At 39.9% G+C, this 25,343-nt stretch overlaps 3 protein-coding genes across 6 annotated transcripts in view; 2 read left to right on the forward strand and 1 right to left on the reverse strand.

Moving 5' to 3' along the window:
* Window positions 1-103: 103 nt before the first annotated feature.
* mia (MIA SH3 domain containing) lies at window positions 104-1,654 on the forward strand. Its single transcript, XM_079647456.1, has 4 exons — window positions 104-485; window positions 635-768; window positions 887-997; window positions 1,077-1,654. The coding sequence occupies exons 1-4, from the start codon at window positions 368-370 to the stop codon at window positions 1,098-1,100; spliced, it is 387 nt and encodes a 128-aa protein (XP_079503582.1). The 5' UTR covers window positions 104-367; the 3' UTR covers window positions 1,101-1,654.
* Window positions 1,655-1,678: 24 nt separating this feature from the next.
* On the reverse strand, window positions 1,679-3,624 carry LOC307017725 (alpha-crystallin B chain-like). The gene is made up of 3 exons (XM_079647453.1): window positions 3,317-3,624; window positions 2,913-3,035; window positions 1,679-2,825 (listed from the first exon to the last, which is right to left on the reverse strand). Exons 1-3 carry the CDS (start codon window positions 3,590-3,592, stop codon window positions 2,634-2,636), a joined length of 591 nt encoding a protein of 196 aa, XP_079503579.1. The 5' UTR covers window positions 3,593-3,624; the 3' UTR covers window positions 1,679-2,633.
* Window positions 3,625-4,781: 1,157 nt separating this feature from the next.
* Window positions 4,782-25,343, forward strand: part of cfap54 (cilia and flagella associated 54) — a 35,737-nt gene continuing 15,175 nt past the window's right edge. The window contains exons 1-48 of one of the 4 annotated variants that reach the window (XM_079647417.1): window positions 4,782-4,994; window positions 5,611-5,716; window positions 6,090-6,245; window positions 6,389-6,554; window positions 6,949-7,007; window positions 7,401-7,544; window positions 7,893-8,006; window positions 8,161-8,262; window positions 8,350-8,542; window positions 8,634-8,714; window positions 9,473-9,585; window positions 9,727-9,841; window positions 10,572-10,657; window positions 10,760-10,897; window positions 11,190-11,331; window positions 11,499-11,554; window positions 11,692-11,820; window positions 12,366-12,606; window positions 12,744-12,877; window positions 13,678-13,872; window positions 13,969-14,061; window positions 14,144-14,332; window positions 15,282-15,400; window positions 15,495-15,642; window positions 15,857-16,012; window positions 16,120-16,242; window positions 16,509-16,631; window positions 16,809-16,926; window positions 17,191-17,280; window positions 17,521-17,647; window positions 18,157-18,259; window positions 18,507-18,598; window positions 18,686-18,883; window positions 19,002-19,174; window positions 19,261-19,412; window positions 19,500-19,706; window positions 19,933-20,132; window positions 20,969-21,104; window positions 21,354-21,477; window positions 22,083-22,244; window positions 22,335-22,538; window positions 22,888-22,975; window positions 23,098-23,268; window positions 23,370-23,439; window positions 24,344-24,529; window positions 24,614-24,700; window positions 24,806-24,925; window positions 25,119-25,166. In XM_079647417.1, the coding sequence (XP_079503543.1) occupies window positions 4,849-4,994; window positions 5,611-5,716; window positions 6,090-6,245; window positions 6,389-6,554; window positions 6,949-7,007; window positions 7,401-7,544; window positions 7,893-8,006; window positions 8,161-8,262; window positions 8,350-8,542; window positions 8,634-8,714; window positions 9,473-9,585; window positions 9,727-9,841; window positions 10,572-10,657; window positions 10,760-10,897; window positions 11,190-11,331; window positions 11,499-11,554; window positions 11,692-11,820; window positions 12,366-12,606; window positions 12,744-12,877; window positions 13,678-13,872; window positions 13,969-14,061; window positions 14,144-14,332; window positions 15,282-15,400; window positions 15,495-15,642; window positions 15,857-16,012; window positions 16,120-16,242; window positions 16,509-16,631; window positions 16,809-16,926; window positions 17,191-17,280; window positions 17,521-17,647; window positions 18,157-18,259; window positions 18,507-18,598; window positions 18,686-18,883; window positions 19,002-19,174; window positions 19,261-19,412; window positions 19,500-19,706; window positions 19,933-20,132; window positions 20,969-21,104; window positions 21,354-21,477; window positions 22,083-22,244; window positions 22,335-22,538; window positions 22,888-22,975; window positions 23,098-23,268; window positions 23,370-23,439; window positions 24,344-24,529; window positions 24,614-24,700; window positions 24,806-24,925; window positions 25,119-25,166 (6,423 nt within the window). In that variant the 5' untranslated portion in view covers window positions 4,782-4,848. Of the gene's footprint in view, window positions 4,995-5,610; window positions 5,717-6,089; window positions 6,246-6,388; window positions 6,555-6,948; window positions 7,008-7,400; window positions 7,545-7,892; window positions 8,007-8,160; window positions 8,263-8,349; window positions 8,543-8,633; window positions 8,715-9,472; window positions 9,586-9,726; window positions 9,842-10,571; window positions 10,658-10,759; window positions 10,898-11,189; window positions 11,332-11,498; window positions 11,555-11,691; window positions 11,821-12,365; window positions 12,607-12,743; window positions 12,878-13,677; window positions 13,873-13,968; window positions 14,062-14,143; window positions 14,333-15,281; window positions 15,401-15,494; window positions 15,643-15,856; window positions 16,013-16,119; window positions 16,243-16,508; window positions 16,632-16,808; window positions 16,927-17,190; window positions 17,281-17,520; window positions 17,648-18,156; window positions 18,260-18,506; window positions 18,599-18,685; window positions 18,884-19,001; window positions 19,175-19,257; window positions 19,413-19,499; window positions 19,707-19,932; window positions 20,133-20,968; window positions 21,105-21,353; window positions 21,478-22,082; window positions 22,245-22,334; window positions 22,539-22,887; window positions 22,976-23,097; window positions 23,269-23,369; window positions 23,440-24,343; window positions 24,530-24,613; window positions 24,701-24,805; window positions 24,926-25,118; window positions 25,167-25,343 lie in introns of all 4 variants that reach the window. The other 3 variants (XM_079647415.1, XM_079647416.1, XM_079647418.1) reach the window with 3 other exon arrangements.

Consider the following 25,343-nt stretch of genomic DNA (forward strand, 5'->3'; position numbering starts at 1 on the left):
CTGAAGAACGAATGGAAAACACAGATTATTTCAGAGGAATGTGTTTCTACAAAGTTTTACATTCTCCTGTTTGAGCAAGGGTGACACAGGGTGAGGGGTGGAGAGAGGGGAAGGTCAGGACACAAGCAGGGGTCTGTCTAATCCAGCCCTCCTCCTCACCCCCATCCTGTTTACCTGCTTGTAGGGTTTGAAAGGAGCTCTGTGTGTGTTTGTGTAAGAGGTAAGGGGGTAGGGAGAGTAGAAAAAGGGAATGCCATCCATGTAACCTGCTTCTTTCTCAGAGACAGCAAACAGAACAGAAAGTCCACAAGCTTTTATTAAGCTTAAAACAAGACCTTTGGATCATTAGGTGCGTTCAAATACAGACATGGATTGCAAACTCTGGCTTGCTTTTTCAGTGTGGCTTTTGCTGCCCACCTCTGAAGCTGGAAGGCAGATGCCTAAACTCTCTGAAAAGAAACTCTGCGCTGACTCCGAATGCAGCCGTAAGTAGCTCACTAACTTATTTTTGCTTCTATTGAGAGTCACATAACAGTACAGTAGGTAGAATGGATATGATAATACACATGCTAAGCTTTCTTAATGTGCATTACAATATGACATTATATATATTTGTATATCTATTCCTGTACAGATCCTATCCTAATAGCTCGTGCAGTGCAGGACTATTACCCTGGAGACTGCAGATTCATCCCCATCAGACAGGGCCAGCTCATCTATGTTTACGCAATGCTAAGAGGCAGAGGGAACCTCTTCTGGGCTGGCAGTGTAAGTTAAAAAAATGCTTTTGCTTTGACACAGGTCTAAACCAAAACACTGTGTCTTTGTTAAAGTCATGCTATATCCCTCTCCATGTCAAGTTTAAATCGATTTGATCTGTTTTCAGGTACAAGACTCCTATTACGGACAGCAGGAGGCTCGCATTGGTCACTTCCCAAGCAGCGTAGTGGAGGAGACCCATCCCCTCATGCCAGCCAGCACCGAAGTCGAGACTACTGTAGGTTAACACACACTCATACAGTTCAACAAGAATAAGTGATGCTTTCTTTTAATTCTGCCTCTCTTTTTATTTTCAGAACTGGGACTTCTACTGCAACTAATGTTGCAATTACCAACAAAGAGAACAACATGGTAATAAACTTTGTTTGTCCAAGATAAACATATTTTTTGATCTTACACAGATTGTTGATATGTAGTTTTGCTTATCCAAACTGTTGATAACCTGCACCTTAGAAGATATGAACAGCTCGGCACAACAAAATATGATTCTAGATTGTGATCATAATGAAAATGTCAAAGCGCTACGAAGGGCTATTGCTGCTTAACGCTCTATATTGGACTATGTCTGTTCTACTCCCTGCAATACTCCATCGTTCTGATTGTATCTGTTTCGCATTTTTCTGATTCACGTAATTTGTGCTCCATTGTTTTTGATGTTTTCGCATCACAAAATAAATACCAATGTGACAACTGTCTAGAAAATGTCTACAAAATAAATGATGCTTTCTATATAATATTTTTATTATTAAAGGGGACTATATTGAAATAGAGGACAAATGCATTGCACTGCAAATACATTAATCATGATTCCGCTTCTCTCCAAATGTATTGTATGCATGTGTTGTTTTGACATACCTTTCAAAAACAGACATTAAAAAAAGAACACAAAGCAGAGATGTGATTTTGAGTATCAACATTTATTCTATTTGTTGTTTTCTGTGTTAATATGCCAGAGGGTTGTAGCCAAAATGAAGGAATTATCTGTAACTCTTGCATCTACATATGCACTCGCTCTCACATACATCCACACACACACTTTCCTTAGCAGCTCAGAGGCAATGCTCCTCAGCAGAAAAGGAGCCCAGTGATCAAATCTGTCCCCCTCCAAACATCAGTTTCTCCATAGTCCCCTTTTTTCCCTCCTGCTCATTGACACACGTCATCCTCTCAGCGAGCACACACCTGGTCCCAAGTCCTATGGTGTCATTTATTGAACAAACTAAAAATGACTGCATATGCTTCCAGAGAACTCCCTCCTCCCTGAAACATACAGAAACCAACACTATTCTAAAATAATAAACAAAGCACAGTTTGCATCTTACGCATACCTACTCAGAAAGTACTGTCTACTGTAAATGTAATAGGTTTGACCATGTTTGTCTTTTATCATCTCCAGTGGACAATTTTGAAAAAGTATTGGAATTCCACTCCTTAAAATTTACTTTTGCAATTTCCACTAAAAGGGAGCTGCAGGGTTACAACCATACAAACTATTTTTGTATCACTAAGCAACACAGAGATTATATAACATTTGGAAATGCTAAAGGAAATTGCTTCACAAATAGGATCATCACCCTTAATGTGTCTTGTCACAGAGGTGTATGTACATCTATACAACACTTTGTCAAATATAGTCAATTAGCTTTTGTTTTAAAAGAACCGTTGTCTGACAGAGACATTAGAATAACAGTGAGTTAGAATTAAAATAAGATTCGAAATAATTATAAGGCACTTGCCATCTAACCCTGTATCCCCTGCCTACTGCATAAGTGCACTATGAAACTACTGAAACAAGTTAGTTATAAAAACAGGCTGCACTTGGGGTTAATAGTTATGAGTAGCGTCACTCCGCTCTACATATTCTGTTTAGGTTCTCCATCTTCACAGGAAACAGGAATAGGGTGCTCAGGGCCGGAAGATGACCGAGGTGCAGTGATGGTGAGAATACCATCAAAGGACAGATTGGAGGTGACGTTGGCACCTAACACGCCAGCAGGAAGTCTGTACTTCCTCCGAAATTCTCTTGACACAAAGCCGTGGTCATCCTGGAAAACAAAAATAACAGTAAATTGTCAACAAATAGATTTTTGTTTGACTATTTCTGTAGATCTCTATCTAAACGTCCTTCTGACCTGTCTGCCCTCATGTTTGCCGTGTATAGTGATGGATCCGTCACTGACAATGACAGACAGCTCTTCGGGGGAGAAATGCTTCACATCCAGTAAAATGACATAGCGATCCTTTTCAATGCGCATCTATAAAAACACAGCAGCAGTTAGCTTGTATTTAAGCAGTGCAAGCCTCCTAAACATACAGGGAACTAAAGAGGATTTTCTTCAGTGTCATATTTGAATAATGTGAAACCATAACAAATCTCATATTCTAAAGATGTATATGCATTTAATACATCTACTGGCCCGTCACATCATTTTAAACTGCAGAACATTACTTATTGACATATAATAAGTTTTACGAGATATAGTCGTGATATTTTTAAGGAAAATGTAAATTCGGACACAGGATAATTTCACTTTACCTCACTGTATCCATTTTCGGGCCAGTTGAACCAGCGCATTGATGAAGGGCGCATCAAGTTGAAGGCCCAGGGGAAGGGCCAGAAAAGTGGCCAATCAGTGAGAGGTTCTGCCATGGAGTGATCAGAGAGTCGATGTGGGAAGGCCCTACGGTACCAGGGATACTGGATGGGGATATCCATGATGCGTTTCCAGAGAAAAGTAAAAAACGTTGGACAGGCAGACTCTTGGTTTGACTTGGTCCGAAATGGGTGCTGTTGTGCTCCCTTGCACCACATTTATAGGCCTTTTTCTCCCATCCCACCGTGGCTCTGTCACTATTCACGTCCCCCCCTCTGTCCCCCCCCCTCTATAACCTCCCATGCACACTTGCATAGGGACTCTGCCAACAGGCTGATCTTTCTGGAACAATGATGTCAACTGTTTATCTCTACATCTCACTCATTGTTTCATCTGTAGCACTGTGGCAGTTTTCTCTCTCTCTCTCTCTCTCTCTCTCTCTCTCTCTCTCTCTCTCTCTCTCTCTCTGTCTCTCTTCCTTTCTCACAGTCATGAGTGGACACTGGCTCGGAGTACTGCTGATGCCCCCATACTCATATCCCAGGAAATGCCCCTGTCTGGATGTGTGTGTCCGTGTGATCGTGTGTTTGTGTTTGTTTGAGGAATAGCTGCCAGAGCATTAGCCTGCCCTGCTCTGAGTGCCAGAAGCTTTAGGTTTGTGTGCAGAATGGATGTGAGGTTGAATGGGAATTGATGAGTTTGTATGGGACAGCATTAGCTGAGACTCTATCCTTTTGCTATGAGCTCAGATGTAAAATATGAAGTCATTTCCAACTGTCCAACAGCTGTGCCAACCAAATTCATTTCAGTCCCTGCTCCATCCTTCCTGTCAGATTAAATCTGTGGTATCCACAAGCACTTATAGAGACAGATTTTTTTTCAAACCATTGCAAAACCACTGTTTTTGTGACTTCCATGCCTTTTCCATTTTTTATGTTATATTTCCTTTTTAAGCTGTAGTTTTGAGTTTTTTGAGAATCTACCACTGAGTTTCAAACCCAAAAATCCAGCTTAAACACAGAAACTACAGTGGCTGAAGATCAAATTTAGACTGCTTATTAAGTGAAATGGATTCCACCAAAAATAGTAATTTAATATGTATAAAAAGGAAAAAGATCATGCAAGCAGAAACAAAATGAGAATTACTTTATAAATATGCAAGTAATAAGAGTTGTTTATTACATGAATAAAGCATATAATAAAGCTATTTAACTATACAGTAGCCTAAATGCAAATGAGTAAACGTAATTAAAGGGAATGTAATAAGAAACATTTTTACTTGTAACAGAGTATTCCTACACTCTGGTACTTCTACTTTTACTCATGAACAAGATCTGAGATCTTCTTCCACCTGCGGTTGTCTACTGTTTAGCGTCGTTACCATGGTGATGTGGTAGTCCCTGTGGCTTGGAGCAGTTCAGTTGGTTTTGGCTGAAAATAAGTCGGTTACTTTGGTACGGCTGTGGCCGCAGAAATGGATTTACCTGCTTCATATTACGGGAAAGTTAATAATAGAAACCCCGTTGTTTTAACTTTTGAACGAGACATAAGCTCGTTTATAACGCTGATGAGACGATCCGCTTCCTCTACCAGCCGAAACAACGACTGTCATGCTAAAGGGTGAGATAACATAGTGTTAGCTGGCTAATTAAAGTGCTAGTTAGCCGGCTAGATTATTGCTGTTTATTATCCTAACTGTTGGCATTGCTACATCAATGGCAGCTTTACCAGAAGAAAAAAGTTTCAGCAAAGTTGTTTTTAGTCTTTTTCAGCTACTAATATGGCCAAAGCCAGTTGTTTGGGTTATGACGTTTCTTCATAACTCATAAGCTAGCAAACACGCAGGACGTACTTCACGTGTAACAGCAGGTGCGTGGCCAACCCAACATTAGGCTGGGCCACCAGTCAAATTAAACAACATTGTTGTGGGCCTCCGTTTTAGTAAATATTTAAAAAGGAATGAAGGCATCAGTTAAACTTTTGATTCCTCTTCTGTTAAGAGCACCATTTGTTTTGGACAACATTATTCTTTTAAAATTATTTTTTAATAAAATTAATCCTGGTCTGAGTTTTTAAATGTGCTTGATTATATGTGACTGACTTAACATCCTATGAAACAGATGCTACAACATACATATCAAGTCATATATATTTCAGTGTTGCCTTGTCAGATCGGTTACAAATTACATTTATCTTTACCCTTTTGTTTTTAATTTGATTCTTTTAATTTTAAAAGGATGAAAATCCAAATGGACATATGGAAAAAGTACAAACACCGACTGCCTTGGAAATTGTATCAGGAGCGCATGTTGCAGATTGCAGATTTTCTCTTTGGGATAAAGGTAAGTCTCAGTAGCTTACTACTCAATACCTGCCAATATGATTTTCACTCTGTAGTTCAATTACTTTACCTGCTGCATTTGATCATAAACAGATTACATTCTAGCTTCATAATTGTATCAGTCTAAATATGCAGACTGGTGAAAGGAACCCTGGTCAGTGTTGGATGTGATAATGGATGTGATGGATGCTTATTTAGATATTTACCACTCAAGGTTGTGACAAATGCTTTAGCTTCATAATACATGGTAAGTTGTGTGTTGATGTGATACATTTGAGTATTGGAGACAGTTTTCCATTGGTTGTTGGGACTGCATAACTTACACTAATTGACATTTTCTATATACCTTCCTTCCCTTTCTTCTTTATTTGTAGTTGTACCAGTTAGCCCTTTGGCAGGGATACAGTCTCAACCTGCTGCAGTTCAACTCTGCTGCAGTGAGGATAACTGACATCACAGATGTAAAACATTTCATGGCCTACTTCTTCCCTGAAGGGTTTGATACAGACCAAGATACATTTGCCTTGAAGGTACACTGCATACCATGCTTTTTTGTACTTAGTTGTTTTATATTACTCAAATGTTTGTAATGTGAAGGCCATTGATATTTGAACTTGTTTTTTCCTGAACCCTGATATATTTGCTATGTCCATGTGCCTGTTTGTTTCTGTAGATCCGTGCAATGCACGGCTGTGCCCTGTGTATGTTTGAACTGGAGAAAAGGCACAGTGTCCTCAGCCAAAAGGGACTCTGTAAACTGCTGGATGTACTGAACTTCCTCAGGATCATGATGCAGGCTGTTCAGCAACACGAACATCTCTGCTGGCAGCTATATAATGGTACAGCTTAAATAGTTTTGTCCAGTTTTCATGTTTTATTTTGAGAGAAACTTTTGAAAGAACAAAACAAGTTATCAATGTGAGACAGAAGAGGAGATTTTAAGTATATGTCCAAAAGGGTGTTTGCTTGAGGTTCTAGATGCATGGGTTACTGCTAAGCTTACTTTGTAAACATATCTTATGTGATTTTGTATAGTCAAAGTGGTAACCTCCTAACATTATCCTACGATTCCCAGAAATATGTTGGTTTTGTCTTGAAGTGCAAGATTTAGTGAAAAATAACTACAATAATTACAAAACGTCTGGATTTTTACATTTAAATGATTAATTACAAGATACTGCAAGCTTTGGTATTTAACTGTATAATGTACATTTTTTTTCTGTTGTTTTCCAGGTTCTTTACACATCTACACCATCTGCCGTTACCTGATGACCAAGAGTTGTAGTGCACAGGTACTGTAGATGATAAATGAGAGCTTTACTGCTGTATCTGTTGATACTCTTTAAGAGCTTTTCCAAAATATGTTTTTGAAGTGTCTGATACACTCTAGTCTAAATGGATAGGACAGGGTGTGAAATGGTGTGTGACATGTTGCAAGTCTTTCATAATCAGTCACTGGGAGACTGTGTGAATTGGTGTTTCCTAATGGTCTGAGTTTTCAGGGATTCACACTCTTTGTTGGTGTTCTTAAACTCTGCCTCTATATGAAAGACAACAAACAACTCCTAAGAATGAATGTTACATTTACCTAATGAATAATGTGATATCAAATATGTGTGATTTATAATGTAGATACAATTGTCTGTGACATGAACCTTTATTCCACCATTTATGATCCTGTCCAGGCGCTGGAGTACCTACTGTGGGCAAGCATCAGTTTAGAGCTTTCCCTTCCTTTGATGACTGCTCAGTATCTGCCATGGATTGTCACTCTCTACTGTGCTGTCTGCCATTGTTACTATGACAACAATGCTGCTGTTCAAGCGGAGGTGAAACACTTAATTTGTAATAAGACACTTAAAAGCACAAAGTCATTGCCATGTTTAAAGGGTATTCAAAGGCTGAAAAAATAAGTTATAAATGCCAACTATCGGCTGTTGTTTATCTGCTTGCCGTTTTCTGTTAGCCAGCCTGCTAACAGTCTTATTACCTAGGACCTTATAATACTGATTTATAATACTAATCTGCTGTATCAAGAATGCACTGTTCAAAAGAAATGGCCTTGTATGATATAATCAACATATTGAAGCCACATAGAACACCTTACTAATCTGAATTTATGTGAAAGTCTGATTCCCCATTTGTGGGGTTGTTTGTGTATCTTCAAATGCTTTTAGAAATTTGCAAGGAGAGCCCTTGGAAAAATCAATGAGTTAGCAAAGCTGGAACAGCAGAGTGACGTTCCTGTCACCAGAGAGACTCAGAGAGCTTACAAAGAAGCCTCCATCAAGGCAAGAGAATCCTCCACACAAAAAATACATTTCATACTCTTAATTATTTTTTAAATAGGACGATAAAAATAATTTACAAAGACACATACAGAACATGGCAGAACTTTATTGTGACTTTTTATCCCAAAGTGATCAGTTGTTTTATTTTTTCCAGCTTGCTGCTATGATTTTTAAACGTTCACCGTTTGAGGCCAGACGAAGAATCAAAACTTCGTTCAGGCATAAAATCAAAAGCACCTTGAAGGACATACCCAATGTAAAAAGATTCTCTTATCAATATCAAAATATTCAGTGTTAAATCTCATCTTAATTGTCCTTTTATGCCTGCCTGTATCTACTGTAGGGGCCATGGCCTCGTACTACAACAGAGCGCATGCTAATGAGCCTGTTCGACAGCAGTGCAGCGCAGTTCCTGGGCATTTTGGAAGCCCTTTGTTACAGCACCAGACGCCCCCTGCATACGAGGATGCCAGATGAACCAGAGTTGCAGGAGGTGATCCTGGAACTCCTGTCTGCTGGCATCAGTATATTATCTGGTAGGTTAAACAAACACAACAGAAAATATTGGATGTTTAAGGTGAGGGATTTGCGTATTGAGTTATTTGCTTGTATGTTCCTGATTTAAAGGAGCAGCAACTTCTAGCGAGTCTCTTGGATGTCTCAGTGCACTGACACCAACCTCCACTTTATTGGATTTAGCCGTTGCAGGTTTGTCACTTTTCTCAAAATGTTTCTTATAAATGTGCCACAGTGACGTGTCCTAAAACCCGGAAGTAAGTTAGCATTTTACCACTTCCGGTTCCTTCGCAAAAAAGCAATGCAATTTTGGAAAATAGCTGGAAATAAGGTCTGTGGTTGACACAAATTGAAGAGACGGATCACGTTTTGTTCTACGACATTAAATCCATCAGCAGTGACCCCACTGGTGATTTTTGAAGAGTTTACGTGTCTGAAAAGTGGCTGAATAGGACTACAGAAGTTGTCGAGGCCGTTTTACGTCATTACACCGAACACGTGAACACTCCCGCTAAGTTTGTTTTACCCCGTGTTCTGCTTGAAAGCAAGTACCTGCATGCCTCCTGCAAACTGTTAAAACAAACGCTTCAACTTGTACAATTTAAAATCTGTAGTTTTGAATATGGATCTTAAGTTGGCGTGACGTTGAAGCAGCGACCCTGCTGTAGTTCGTTTATAGCATAACGTTAGCATTTTGCTTCTGGCGATTAGATTTATGATTAGAAAATTATAAAAGTAGGGTATGTGGATATTATCCGGTTGAACAAAACGTGATCCGTCTCTTAAATGCATGTCGACCACAGACCTTATTTCCAGCTATTTTCCAAAATCCTATGGAGAAATTGCATTGCCTTTTTGTCGAAGGAACCGGAAGGAGTTTACTTCCTGTGGCACTCTATCCACATGTCCTTCACTTTATCATGAAGTAATGTGATGTCTTGTGTTGTTAGGAGGAAACAAAATACCCTTCATTTCTGCGATGAGGTTTATCAAGATGTTGTTTCAGTACAAGCAGACAGATGCTTTCACTGAACATGCCAGAGAGATGCTGCAGGTTTTGTCTGTGAGTATAGAACACAATCATCTCCTTATTCAGAGAATGGGAATATATTACTTTCTATCAGTCTCTATATTCTTATGTTTCCAATTTAATGTGTTGTGTTTCTGGATAATCTTAAGTGTCTTTACTGTTTCTCTGTGCCAGGGTGTGGAAGGTCAGTCACACAGGAGGGCAGAGCTGGAGCTTGCTTTATTTGACAGTTTCAACACTCTGTTGTCTTCCCAGAGGGGCCATCCGAAAGAGGACAACACGAGTGATGGTAGCAAAAATGACGATGTGCCAGATAACATTTATTTAGATAATGGTTTCAAATAAATGGTCTATAAAGGATAATCATAACAAATGTATTGTTGCATCCCAGACTTCATTGATTTTTCCTCAACCTTCTGGCTTTTAACTGGGTTGCCAAACTGCTGTCAAATCTATATCCTAACCAAGTTACTTCCCGTTAAATATGAACTGACAGACTGTTCCTATTCTAGCATTGATTATGTGCCCAACATTTGTCTTGCTTCATCACTGACTGACAGGGGCGCGGGAAGGGGGGTGCTGAGGGCACTGCAGCACCCCCTAGCGGCAGGCAGGCGGAGCTCCTCTGTATTATTATTATTTTATATATTTGTTTTCATTTCATTGGGCCTGAGATATATTTTATATTATATGTTATTATTCAAATGATAATTTTAAACTATATAATAAATTATTTAGCTTCAGGGAAGAAAAATAAAAGAGATGTCGAAAGAAAGTGTTTTATTCATTTTTAGTCGGCTACTTTTAACGTGACGCACAACACAAGTGACAAGTAACTGACATGGCGCAAAAACGTATCTCGGAATTCTTTCTCACTAAAAACGCTAAAAAGATTGAAATAGAAGACGCAGGGGCAGGGCATTATTACGCAGAATCTGTGTAATATGTAGACAGGAATTAGCAATGCCTTGATAGCCTACTTCAATTTATTTTGTCATGTTGTTTGATGTTTCCAACAGGCAATCACAAATCTTCATTCTCAATGAGTGATGAGTTCATCGGCCTGGTAAACACCCTGCACAAGTCTGTGTGTGCCTCTGCTCCAGTAAGTTGTGTTCCTGTTTGTGTTTGGGTTGATCTGCCAAGGACTGGGATACAGGTAGAGTTCATTTATAATCTCTATGCACTGTTGTGTGTGTTTGTGTAGGAGGTGCAGCCAGATGAAGACCTGGTTGTGGATGTTTTATTATTTATCTGGGGTCAAGTGAGGCTGGTGATCCAGAGGGAGCAGATGCCAAACTTAGAGTTTCTACATTACCTTGAAAAGTTGGATCATTACGATAAGGTATGTATTTTAAAAGTATGCATTATTGAACATTTCTGAGGAGCAAGTTATTGTTTAATATAAAAGTGCTAATTTTATTTTCTACTGTAACATTGATTTTGAATGGTCAGAAATCATACATAAGCTTATATTAGAAAGAAATTATACTATGTTTAGTATAGACATCTATTTGATTTCTTTACATGTGTGTATGTGTGTGTGTGTGTGTGTGTGTGTGTGTGTGTGTGTGTGTGTGTGTGTGTGTGTGTGTGTGTGTGTGTGTGTGTGTGTGTGTGTGTGTGTAACATTGCAGTGGCTGTGGTGTCTGTCTATGCTGTGTGAGGTGGCTTTTGCCTGTGATTTTGCAACTGTGGACTACATAATAACAGCAGAGATGGTTCTCACATTGGCCACACTGCTAGAGAGTGCGGCTGAACGCAGCAAACAATGTCCTGGTGAGGATTTACCTTCTAATGTTTCCCTGTTTTAGTGTGTAGTACGATTAAAATCATGCATCTCTTGTACAGTATCGTGTATTCCTTTTAAGAATATTACTCTGGTAAACTGACATGGACACACATATACAGAGCTTGTTTTGTTTTGTTTTATGACTAATGTCTAGGATCTCGTGAAGTGCACTGTGACAGTGGGAAGCCAAACACTTTCTCTATTCTTGAGGTATGTGATAGGATTAACTTTGTATAATGAGCATCAAACGATATATGAATAGTTATGATAACGTGTGTTTGTATGTGAATGTTTAAAAATCACCAATTACATATTGGGTCAATGTGTGTCTTTCTGTGTGCTTGTAGAGTTCAAGTACAGAGCTGCTTCAGAAAGTGTGTGTGTTGGTGGAGCAAGGTCTTGATGCCCTGGTAAAGGGTATAGATATATCGCCGCCTCAGGATTGCTCAGCGATCACTGACTCTGCCTTCATGCAGGTATGCTACCTGTCCTCCTCTCAGTCTCACATTTATTCATTTAAGACCATTGTAAGCCAGGTTTTGCCTGTATTAAACTGTATTGTAAGATAAGAACATAACAAGAATGATCAGAATACAAGATTTGAGTAGACTCAGAAACCATGAATGAGAAAATACACTGGATGAGTTTTACTAAAGGGACAGTTTCATCCCACAGGCCATAAGACTGCTAAACTCCTGAGCTCTGCTAAGTGCCCGATAAACATTCCTGTTGTCATCTTGCAATCTACTTATTTATATAAATAGTTATCAATGCAATAAACCGTATTTAATTTTGTCTTAATTTACATTATTTTACTTCATATTCTGTTCTTGTATATATTCTATTGACATATTCTATTGACTTTTTGCAATACTTTTTATTTTATATTTTTGTATTTTATTATATATGTTGGATTGTTGGAGGAGCTCAGGTCAGAAGATTTTCATTGCCATTTCTACACTGTTGCTTTGTGCATATGACAAGAAAACCTTTGAACTTTAAAAACTGTTTTTTCTGATAGAAATTTCGTCCCCTCATTCCATCAACTCCTATATCTTCTATGACATCATTGCAAGAGGAAAATAAAAGAGGTGAAATAAGTGGGAAGGAAAAAGAAGAAGTGGAAACCGAGGCAAAATCAGATATTGAAAGCCCCCAACACACTCAGTCCAAACGTGTGTTCCTGCTGGCCTCAGACCTTCATCTAGAACTGGACATCATTCACCACAGGGCTTCTCTGAAGTTACTGCAGCTGAATGCAGGTCAGTTTCACTTTACTTGTTTGTGTTTTTTGAGAAAGAATTAGCCTTTCCAATAAAACATGCCGACTTGTAGACACAAACAATGGGGTTTGAATATGGCTTATGGTTTGTCTTGGTGCTTTGTTGCTTGTATCTAGTTGAAGAGTCTGAACTGTTGAATCGGATCAAGAAGAACAAGGGGTCCAAAGCTCTTTTCCTGATCCAGAAAGCCTTGCTGGCGCACAACGACATGGAGCCAAATGACAGCCAGAAAACCCAGAGTCTGCTGGAGGTTACAAACCTTGTTCACACTTTCATAGACACAGTCAGAACAGAACGTTCAACATGCTACACAGTAATGTGTATTAAAACACTAGAACCGCCAGAGGTCGCTGTATACCTAAAACCGCCAAAGGGTCAAATTTACCCGCTATTGATTTTCAAGGTACAACAGTGTTCTTTTATGTATCATGTAGAACAGTGAGTTTTGATCGCACAGGGATGAAACTTATACCAATAGAATCTCTAGAGTGTGGACTCTCAGCTTTTCATGTGATATAGTTTGTGCAGATAGCATGAAGTATAAAATATTGCTACCAGTGCTGATTTAAACGCTTGGTGTTGTTTTGTTTAGGTACAAATCTCTCTATCTCTCTCTCTATCTATCTATAACTATCTATCGATCTATCTATAACGGTCTATCTGTCTATCTCTCAATCTATCTCTCTATCTATAAGGAACCGCAGTAGACAAAAGGCGTTGCTATAGCAACATGTCATGTTTACGCTGCATTTTCTATGATGTAAATATCACCCGCTGGCGGATATAGGTATAAATGGCATTTTTTAACAACAGAGGGTGCTACATAACACACTTTCAGGAAAAGTCACGGACTGGGAGACTTTAATATTTTATTGAAAAAAAGTTACATAGGCCTACAATCAAAAAACAGCTGCGGGTAAAATTGACCCGTTGGCGGTTCTAGTGTTAAAGCCACTACAATACAAGCCACTTTTACTGATGACTGGTGATTGAGGTGAGCTTTCTTCAAGTGTAATGACATTTCAACAAGCTTCTCCATGTTCTTAACAGGAGGCCTCCACCTTGATAGAGAAAGCAGGAGTGGAAGAAAGGAAACTGTATATCTCGACCTGTAAGACTCCAGCTGAAAATAAAGATAAAGGAACGAAGGAGAAGAAAGAAAACCCTCCACCTGCCCCCATCCTGCTCTCACGCACCGACCTCTCCTTTACCTTTGCCCCAGCATCTTATAACTTAGAGGAACAGGTGAGATTGAATTTAGTTAGTTTAACAGTACCCAAAACCCTCCTCTTTACTTTTTTTATAATTTTCTCTGTGTCATTTCTTCTTGTGTCTCTCAAGGTTTACTGGTATCAGCTCTGCGGACGTCCGGCTGAGGGCACTAATTGGAAAGTCCGCCTTGGGGACTGCAGCCTGCCAGGAACTGGAAATTGGGTACAATTCATCTCTTTCACAACACATGTTTTCAACTTCTATGATCTAGTGTGTGCCCATAATATTAAGTCTGTTATTTCAGGTACCATCAGTGTCTGGGGAGAGCGTGCTGAGGGTTGAGGGGCTGCAGCAAAATCAGAAGTATGTGTTTGCAGTAGCAGCCTACGACAGCCAGGGAAAGCTCCTGGGTAATAGCATAGGAGATTCAACATTTCCACTGCTGGCGTCCTTGCCGGTACCATTGCTCTCTACTTTGGCTCACTTGGCACAGGTAGGCTAGGTTCCCAGTTTATCAATTTACATTCCTCATTACTTGCTTTTTCCAGGTGCTTTGTCTTGTGCTTCAAAAACTCCTAGTGAAGAATAGCAGAGCCCTTGTCAAAAAAACGTTCACCCTAACACAAACTAGGGATCTCCAATCCCTTTTTTTAACAGGAAAAAACTAACAAAACATTAAATCTAAAGGCATTGATGATGTCATTCTTCATATAACCTTCCTATACATTTTGTTAAGTTAAAAAAAACTGAATTGTATTTGACGTTTCTCAGGGAATTTCACATTTTGACCGACAAGTTGTTCAGCACCAATACATTGGAATGGAAACTCTTCTTTACATGCTGCTTTATTTGGGTGTCGGTTTGAGAGCCAGTAGGTATTTTTATGATTAACCCTGAATCATACACCAGCACGTGCACTCCGCTCTGCATCAGCCAAACGGCTCGCTGCACCCGCACTGCGAGGGGGACCCAAGTTCCCATCAGCAAAAACACGTGGGTTTGCTATCGTAGCTCCAAAATGGTGGAATGAGCTCCCCATTGACATCAGGACAGCAGAAAGCTTACACATCTTCCGGGGGAGACTGAAAACTCATCTCTTTCGACTTCACTTCGAGCGATAAAATTACGAACAAGGAACTGCTAACAAAGCACTTATATACTAATAAAGGACTGGTTTATCTAAAGCCAGTTGAGTAGCACTTGAAAGGTTTTGGCTCTATGAAACCTGATGTACTTATATGATTCTATTTTCTTCAAGTTTGTATTTTCTTGGTCGAATGCACTTATTGTCTTATTATCAGCTAAATGTAATGTAATGTAATCACACAGTTGCTGATCATTGTTAGGATTTCAGCCCATGCCAAAGTGATGGATACCCTAACACTGTTTCCCACAGAGCCAGAGAACAAGCAGGATTATGGATTATTTGACTCCTTCCTCAGGTTGCATTTCAAACTAATCAGTATGATGTTGCAAAGAGAGCCTGCAGAGAACTGTGGATCCACTATACAGACCCCGACTCTGGAGCCCACAGCACACAGGAAAGACTTGCCTTGACAGGGTGAGAAAGGACACATGTACCCGCATCTCAAGCCAAAGTATGCTGTTACATTTGTTAATCTCCTTTCGCTCTTTCTCCATTCACCATACTGAAGGCTGCGTGTCCAGACCCTGCTACTGTCCTCTCCTCACCTGTGTCGGCTGTTCCTCACTTCCATCTTCATTGAGACGGAGATAAACATTCAGCAGGGATCGCTAAATTGTGACTCATTTAGTGACAGTGGAACATTTATCTGGGAACAGGTAAAAGAAATTAATCGGGAAAGAGATGTATGCAAGTACAATATAGTGTGTATTTATTTTCCAAATTGAATTAAACAAGGAGACAACAATTAGTATGAAAGTAATCCTTGTTAGCAATATCACAATGTGAAAGTAGATGTTGTTTTTTCGCTTGTATTGATGTGACAGGTTCTGAATGAACATGGATATAAATAGATGATGTGTGTGTATGCAGGAAGCCCGACTGGCAGGGTGCGAGCGGATGCTGGTGGCCATGGACCTGGCCATGTGGTTGAACGACGGCTGCTTTGCCGTGCAAGCTGCAGTCAGCTGTTACGGCCTGTTAGCACCAATGATATTCCATCAGATCACTTGCGATCAAGTAGTTCAGGTCTGCAATACCTCGTCCATAGAAGTCTATAATCTGTAACATAATACAAACTGTACAAAGTTAATAAGAATGTGTGTAAAAGCATGTGTCTGTGCTTTGATGTGCAGGTGTTGAAAAAATGCTTGATAGTTCTGGAGGAGAATTCAGGACTCTTTAAACAAAAAGGGACTGGAAACACATCAGAGTCATTTATGCACATGATAGCTTGCATCACCTACTACCTGTCCAAGGTGTGTCTGCAAGTTTTAACATTATCTCTTTATGTGTGTTTACACAATAAAATGTTCTGCATGCTGAACCTTTAACATGTGAACCTACACACTTAAAGTTAACCTTTTCAAGATGTGTTGAGGTGTTTTTTGCCATGATTGGAGTGGAAAGATACTTCACTATTTTTATTTTAGTAGTCACACTCATCCACCTTGACACCTTGATATCCCAAATGTTAACTAACCAGGCGCCTTGCACAAAATAATGTCTATTCCTCCCTGGTCAGGCATTACGTGTGCTCAGAGAGCATCACATGGCTTCTGTGGTGATGGACTGTGGTCGCAGGCTGCTCCAAGAGGTCTACGAAGCCCAGCTGCAGATCAGTGGACTTACCAATAAAGCTGTGGGTGTAAGGATATAAACAAATTCTGACTGACACATAATCAAGCCTAACTCTTAAAATGACTTAACATCATTCAAATAATTAAAATGATTACCCTATATATGTACATATTCTTAAAAAAATACAATTTTTTGTTGGTAAACGGTTATACCTTTTCATAAATGAAGTGGTTTGTGTGTGTAGAAAAAGGCAGATCATGCTGCAATCAAGGCTGAAATGAAGATAGGTCTTCAACTGAAGGCTCTGTATCAGAAAAACAAGAAAGAATGCCCATCTGAAGCAGCTCTCACAGAACACAATGGTAACACACATACAGATATCATTCATTTAAAAAAAAGGGTGTATTGTGAAAAAAATGTGGTATGTGGCCAGGGCCTGCTATTCAACAAGTAATAACAGCTTTGATACAGTTAGGAAAATAAACGTTTTCTAACCCTATTTAAAAAAGCTGACGTTGGCAATTTGTCAAATTTCTAATAGTTCTGCTACCAATTACATAACTTTGTGAAGCATAATCGAAGATATTACAGTTTCTCTTAAGCTATACATTGTACATTTTCTGCAGACATTGCACGCCCACTGACTGGTTGTGAGGATCCCACCATATTGTATGATCTGATCTCTAACAGCCCCTTAAAGGAAGCTTATCTGGACGGTAAGTTTCACATACTCAGATCATTTTGTAATGAATATTTAGTCTTGTTCATTGACGTGTGTGTGTGTGTGTGTGTGTGTGTGTGTGTGTGTGTGTGTGTGTGTGTGTGTGTGTGTGTGTGTGTGTGTGTGTGTGTGTGTGTGTGTGTGTGTGTGTGTGTGTGTGTGTGTGTGTGTGTGTGTGTGTGTGTGTGTGTGTGTGTGTGTGTGTGTGTGTGTGTGTGTGTGTTTATTTCTATAGTGATGAAGCTCAGACGCAAGGTGTATTTTATTGAGTTTGCAGCACTTCTTCTCCAGAGAACCATGGAAGAAGGCCAACCAGACCTTGTTCTGAAGTGGGGTCAAACCATGTTTCAATATCTTAACAGGTGTGCTTTTACGATGTACCTCTCTGTTGTGACAAAAGGGTATGTTAAAGATTTCAGCTTTAAGTTCATTTAGGGATGCTGCGATCGATCGGCTGTCAGGAGAGGGAGAGAGGAAAAGAGAGCGCTTCCGCTCATTTCTCCCGTGTTATTATCCAAAGTGAATGTAAACTTGAATAATGTACTTCATTTGAATGTAATAATTATGTTGGTTGTTGTTTGTGGAAGCGCCAGTGAAAGATCCCCGTAGGCCCCGCCCACTCGATCGGATCGGCGATCGGTATCGGCCGATACTGATTCTGGCAATCGGCGATCGCCCCCAAAACTGGCGATTGGAGCATACTTAAATTCATTATCATCGTTTCATTTCGTAACCAAATTAACACGGTTATATTTAAAACACCAAACAATGCATCTCTGTCCATTTCTGTATGGACCACCCTGCACTTTTTTACTGCTAGCTGTTTTTTCCTTTTCTGTGAAAGCCTCATGATTGTTTCTCTCTTTGTCAGGCGTGAGGGGGTGATGGGACTGTCCTCAAAATGTTTGGAGGGAAACAATCCGAGCCGAAGAGGAAATACTGCTCAGGCTCCGAAAGCAAATGAACCATCACAGGTGAAAATGATGTGCACACAAATACCCAACACATACAAGTAGATACACAAGGACATACAATATTCTGAACATAAAAAGACTAATGCCACGTTATATTCTAAGTGACTTTCGGATTTAGATAGAGCTACTTTCATTGGAAAATAGTCGGCAAGCCTGAAGAAGACACACTGCATTTAATGTTATGTGCCATAATTCAAAATCTTAGTCTTAAATGTATGTATCTTAACCTTAACCCCAATTGCTGTAGCAGAACAAGAACACACCTTCACACAATGATGCACGAAAGAAACTGAAGCAGACAATGCCACAGAGCATGCTTCAGAGAGTGAAAACTAACAGGTAACATCTGTCTGTGTTTGTTTGATCTTTTATCAGGTATGGTTTCACATAACCGCTTGAATTAGAAGTCTATCCGTGTGTTTGTAGGGATATGCAGGCTGTGGAGAACCTGCTAGCCATGATGTCGTCTGCGGTGCAACGCCAGAAGAAGCAGTTTCAGCTGAGGAACATGTGCTGTGAGGAGAGAGTGTGGAAGTCTCACCTCAACCACATCATGGCTCAGGCACATTTAGCTCTGCTTTACCAGGGCCTGGACACGCTGCATGGAGGAGCCCTGCAGAACAGGTCCGCTCACCTGATTTCAGCTACATCACCTTTTCTATCCTATTGCCATGTTTAATGTTTGCAAACCTAATTGCCTTTAATCCCTTTAAGATTATGTTCTGCATGCCTCTTGTTTCAGCTACGGGCAGTTTGATCCCTTGTGTTTCTCTCTCGCTTACTCTGGTTTCCTGGTGTGGAGAAACTCGCAGCGACAACAGTCTTCTCATCATGAGAGTCTCATAGAGAGAGAATCCTCTCACTCCGCTCACAAGGAATATGTGGCTGCACACAAAGAGAGAAATAAAAAGGAGGGTGAGTAACACTCTTTGAAAAATAAGAAGGAAAGCTATCAACTGGTTTGTGTTTCAGCACGTATCCTCATGTTTTCTCTCCAGCAGTCAGAGGAGCTGACTCTGTTTCAGAGGAGAGTTGTAAGGAGGGAGAGGACTCCTCTCAAACTGTGGAAAAGCTGATGGAGACACAGAGACGCACCGCTGCCTTGGTGCTGGATTCACTTAACAAAGCTGCTTTACATCTACGTAGGGCCATGGTACTGCACATACATACATGGACATTCTCTCAAACACAAGTATATAATCCAGGTATTGTGTTTAATGTCTATCTTTAATATTTCCAGGTGTTGGCCCATCGTGGCAGTCACTGGACTACTCTGCAGTGTGTGTGTCAGACTCTGTGGGATCAAAGCTGCCGTATCACTTTCCTAGTGCATAGTGCTGCTCAGCTTGACCTACCTTCCCCCCTCCAGGACCAGCTGAACACCACCTTCACCCCACTGCTGCTGCTGGCGACTGACCTTATCATGGACATGCTGAACAGACGTGGGGTAAGGGTCACAAACAGCTATATATCTCATGTTCATTTATGGGCATGGAACAAGGCTTTGAATTTTGTGCTTGGAATTTCTTTGAATGTAATGTTTAGGAACATGTTGGAAGTGTGGTACTGATGGTCACTATTATCACTACAGTGTGCATCTTCTCATCTGAGCAAAAGCACAAAAACAGCTACAAAGTGAACTCGACTTTCATCTTGATCTTCATCCCTACTAGCTGTGGAGTGCGTATGACAGGGACTTGACTGAGGATGAACTAGAGTCCAGTCTCCACTTCTCAGCCCCGCTGGATAACAGAACTCAGGCGGACCTGCGTTGGGTTCGCACCCTGGTGCTGCACACTCTGGAGCGTCTCCATGACAGTGGCCAATGGGAAAGCCTGGCCCACTTTGCCTTAGTTTTTAACAATTACACGCGGTGAGTAAGACAATTCTTTCCTCCAAAGAAAAGTCCATATTACAATGATGAATCTAAAAGTGAAGCTAAGATTCAATAAGTATTTTGCGAAGTCCCGCCCATCTACTTCCGACCCATGGGACCTTATTTCGGAAAAATTATGTATTGAAGTCAATGGGGAGAGAAAACGTATCTTTCGATCCCGTTTGAATTGTGCCACGAATTACACATATGATGTTTTTTCAAATCATTTCCATGTAAAAAAAGTCACAGTTTGTTGTAAAACTGTTGAAATATAAGACTATGAAAAATACGCAACTAGAAAGACTACAAATCCCAGAATCCCGGTCCAGCATGCTGGCTCTTAAGGAACCGACTAACTCCCTCTTTTGTGTATGTACAGCTCTCAACATGCCCAGACTTGTAGTGATTTTCACCTCTTTTAATATTTTTCGCCTCATTCTGAAAGAAAGAAGTGAAATGTGCCAACGTGACGGTCATCTTGGTGTGTGGTGCGAGGCGGGAGATGTAGTTCATTGAGCGGTTCATACAAAAAAAGTGTTACTTCACAGTTTTACGACATCATGTGTAATTCGTGGCACAATTCAATCAAAATCGAAAGATAATCTTTCTCTCGCCATTGACTTCAATACATACTTTTTCCGAAATAAGGTCCCATGGAGGTCCCCCGGAAAGGGAGGGACTTCGCCTCTCTGTAGTAAAATCAACAGGGGGGTAAATAAATAGTCCAATATAGCGAAAGGTTATTATCATTAAAGGCAATTTGAGGATTTTCACACAAAAACGTCTTTTTTTTTTTAAAGACGGCTATATTTCTGTAAATCTGTCTTTCCCAGGGAACGTTATGCCTTGATCGTAACTCCTCTAATAGTCCATGCTCAGAGAAAGCTACTGGAAAGGATAAGTTCCTTAAAAGGACCCACAGTCCCTCAACCACACCATGTCAAGACCCAGAAGGCCACTGGCAAGGAGGTAGCCCAGCCCACACACATACATATGTTCCAGCATTGCAGGCTTTTGTATTCCCTTGCATAATAATGTTAATTCCCTAATTATTTTATAGCATTTCCTTTTTTTGTTTGCTTTACGTGAAATCTAATGATACCGTTATCATTCAGCACCACTAGAAACATTTTCACATCATGTGTTTTCACATCATTTCACACACTTGTGTGTATACTGTACATATGCATTTGTGTTGCTAACTTTTCTATATTTCAGGTAACATACAGAAGCTACGCAGACTCCCAGCTGCTCATAGGGGGGAGCCCTCACCCTGCTCAGCAAACACCAATTCAAAGAAAACTCACTAACTCAAGTCCTCAAGACACAGCCGACCTTAAAGGTTTAAAGCCACCCTCATGTTAGGTCATGTCGAGATACTTTAACAATATAAACAATTGTTTGTAGTATGTTATAATATTGCCTGTTCAAATATTAGGTTCAACTTAAAGGTGGGGTAGGTAATTCACTTCAGAAACACTTTTTGTTATATTCCATGGAATGTTCTTAACATCCCGATAGCAATGAATATATTAAATGCTTTGACAATAAATACATAAAAAATGTCATCTGTGGAAGCCGTAGTACTGTAAAAAGCAAAAAGAATAACTGGATGGCCTACCTGCCTGTCAGCCTTCCATCTCGTGCACAAACTTATCTCGTGCCCTCATTGGTCATGTGCACGTTCGTGTGTGTTGGAGGAGGGGCTCTGTAAGGAAGTCTGAAGGAAGGGGCAGGTTTTTTTCGGCTGCATAATTTCAAATTCTAGCGCACTCGAGCTGGTTTCTCCATTCTCACCTACCCTACCTTTAATATTATTGCTTCCAACTTAACTTATATAGTAACTTGAATAACTAAATAACTAAATTCTACATTTGAGTGGTTTAAAATTACCAACATTTTACACAGAGCAGGAAATGATGAATGCATATATGTTCCGTGTCTAAGGTGCAGAGATACATTACTCCATGTCCCTTGTGTGCGTCCCTCTGGATGTAGAGGACACACTGAGCTGTTTCCGTCAAGCCCTGGAGAAAAGACCACACTGTCTTCAGGTCTTCCAGCATAGTCGCTCCTTACTGCTGCAGCTCCTTGCATACACAAAGCCCTGTGAGTTCATTGCTGAATGATTGGACATACAATACATAGTCACGCAACAACTGTTTGAAACCCCTCACTGTTTTGTTCGTGTCTCTCCAGGCTTTACGGCACAGTTGCAGCAGTGTCAGAGCAGAACTCTCAGCCATTCTACAAGCCTGGTTGATTTCATTCCTAAGCCGTCTCCAGACATACAACCTTGCAACCTGACCGAGGAGGACTACAGTTCCCCAAATGCTCTCTACAGCCTCCCCATCAGCCCTGACCACATGCCCACAGTCTGTGCTGCATACTCCGCCTCCATTAGTAAGAGCGCAAAAATACTTCTAAAGCAAACCTTACAAGACAGAGGGCATATATTGACAAGGTGGATAGTGATCGTGAGTTAGATGTCTTAAATAGAGTAATAGCAGACTGCATGACATCATTATATTGTGTATTATCTATATGAAGTTTGCACTAAAAAAACGAAAGCGTTGACTTTAATTAAATGTATTAGGTTCAACTTAATATAATTGCTTTAAACTAACCTAATACAATTATGTGGAACCTATTGATACAATACATTTAATTAGAGTCAATGTTTAATTTTTTCAGTGTGTCAGGGTCCTAAAAGTCTAACCTTCATCCCCATCTTGATCCAACTTCTTTCCAGAGTATCTCCAGGCCAACAATCATGAATCCCTCAGAGTTCTGGCGCTGCATGAAATGGGAAACCTACAGTTCTACAATGGAAACACACGGTAACAATCTGTCAGCTGGGTTGTGTACAGTATTGTTGTATGCTTTTACCAAAGTATGTACGTTTCATGATAGTCCTTTCATTCTCGTGATAATTTCCCCCCTGCCTGTGTTTTATCTCCAGGGCAGCACACGCATACTGGAGTAAAGCTGTAGACTGTGCCTTACAGAGCTCTGGTGCTGTAGAGAAATGGGATGGCGTGTCAGTTCAGGGTGGCTCCCTGCAGCAAACCCTGAACCAGGCTGGCATTTGGGGATGTCTACAGGCTGCTGTGCTAACTGCTAAGATTGCACAGTATGTCTCATAAGTGTCATCATTGGTTAAATGTGTTTGTGTGTTGCAAAAATATATCTGTAACATATTCCATCTTCTGAGCGATGTGTTTTGATCTACAGGTACATCTTAAGTGCTGCTGATATCAGCCAGCGTACGAATTGCTGTCTCATGTCTGCACACCTCTTTAAGGTAATAATTCCAGAGGATGTACTCTCTGTTCAGTTTCTTACAGTCATTATTTGTCCATCTTTGTTTCTTGTTTAATTTACTCTATAACTGCACTGTTAGTGTACATTTGTATTATTATTGTTATTATAATTTTCGTTGGAGTGAATCTTTTGTAACCCTGGCACAGGAATTTCCTTCGGGATAAATAAAGTTGTATCTTATTTCTAAGGTTGATTATCTCTCTAAAATGTCGAAATTTGAAATATTCTAAAAGGTTGAAATTCTAAGAAAAATTCTAAAAAGTTGAAATTCTGAGAAAAAAATCGAAAAGGTTGAAATTCTGAGAAAAATTGAAAAAGGTTGAAATTCTGAGAAAAATTCGAAAAAGGTTGAAATTCTAAGAAAAATTGAAAAAGGTTGAAATTCTGAGAAATATTCTAAAAGGTTGAAAATCTAAGAAGAATTCAAAAAAGTTGAAATTCTGAGAAATATTCGAAAAAGTCGAAATTCTAAGAAATATTCGAAAAAGTCGAAATTCTAAGAAAAATTGAAAAAGTTTGAAATTCTGAGAACATTTTGAAAAAGTGGACATTCTTAGAAAAAATCGACTTTTTGAAAATTCTGAAAGTCGAAAAATTTGAAATTCTAAGAAAAATTAGAAAAAGTGGACATTCTTAGAAATATACATGTTTAAAACATGTTTAATATTCTATTAATATAAAGTGAGGTCAGTTACTCTTTAAAACAGCTGGTAGTTATGGGTACTTTTTACTTAAGTACATTTCGAAGCCAATACTTCTTTACTTTTACTTGAGTAAAGAAGTTTAGTCAGTACTTCTACTTTTACCAGAGTATTTTTAAACACGAGTATCTGTACTTCTACTTGAGTAAAGGATGTGTGTACATGTGTGATCTACCTCCCTAGTGTGTGCTGTGTTGCTCCCTGGCTCAGCCCCAGGCCGACCTCCAGTACGCTTTTCACAGCATCGGAGAGGAACTGCTCCCTGGAGCGGACCTTTTCTCTGAGCCTCACAGGGTTCCCCTGGGCTCCACTGTAACCAGCCTGAACTTCCTCTGCCACTGGCTCTACACCACAGGCCACTACATCACGGTACACAAACAAACACTGACTGTCTATCCTCATTTAGAACTGCTGTTCTCAAAACAGTGACTTCAATTTGGTTTCTAATTTCAGCTTCTGCCCATACTAGCCCTTTACCTTCATTTGGTTGGGTCTGTGTGCAGAGATGTCCAGCGCACTATTGAGGGCAAAATACTAAAGGTCAGCATTATTGTTGTCCTCTCTACTTACATATTGATGTTTATTTATAATGTGTTCTTGTAATGGTTGTGATAGAGTTCTCAGTCTGGGTTTGTGTTTCTGCAGATGCGTGCCCTAACTCAACTGTGTCTGTTCACTGAAGCTGTAAAGGAGGCAGCTCAGATCACACAAGGAACCGGGATCCTTCTGCCTCATGCACACTTTATAACCAGAGACAATCTCCAAGTAAAAACACACACTCTGCCTCTGTGCCTTTTCTCTGTTTTAGTATACATAGCATCTCTGTATCATATTTTATGTATACTTTTACTTACAATGTTCCAATCTTCCAAAAATATGTCTAATTATTGTAAGCATCGTTATGTATTTTATATGTACCATTGTTTTATAGAAATTTGAAATTGTGCTCATTTTACAGCTTGTGAAGACGTTCTACAGCAACAAGTCTCTCCTGGACAATTCTGAGGTACTTTTTACGTGGGATTTCTATCGATTTTGGAAGTATTTAGAATTTAAAATAGGACTTACGTTGTTAAGGGTGGAAGAATGGTATCATAAATCATGATTTAAATGAATTGTCACAGTTTGCATGGTCCAGGTGCAAATTCCTCCCTTTATATAATATAACATCGCAACCTTTGGT

This window comes from Notothenia rossii (assembly GCF_949606895.1).
Source record: "Notothenia rossii genome assembly, chromosome: 9".
Lineage (NCBI taxonomy): Eukaryota > Metazoa > Chordata > Actinopteri > Perciformes > Nototheniidae > Notothenia > Notothenia rossii.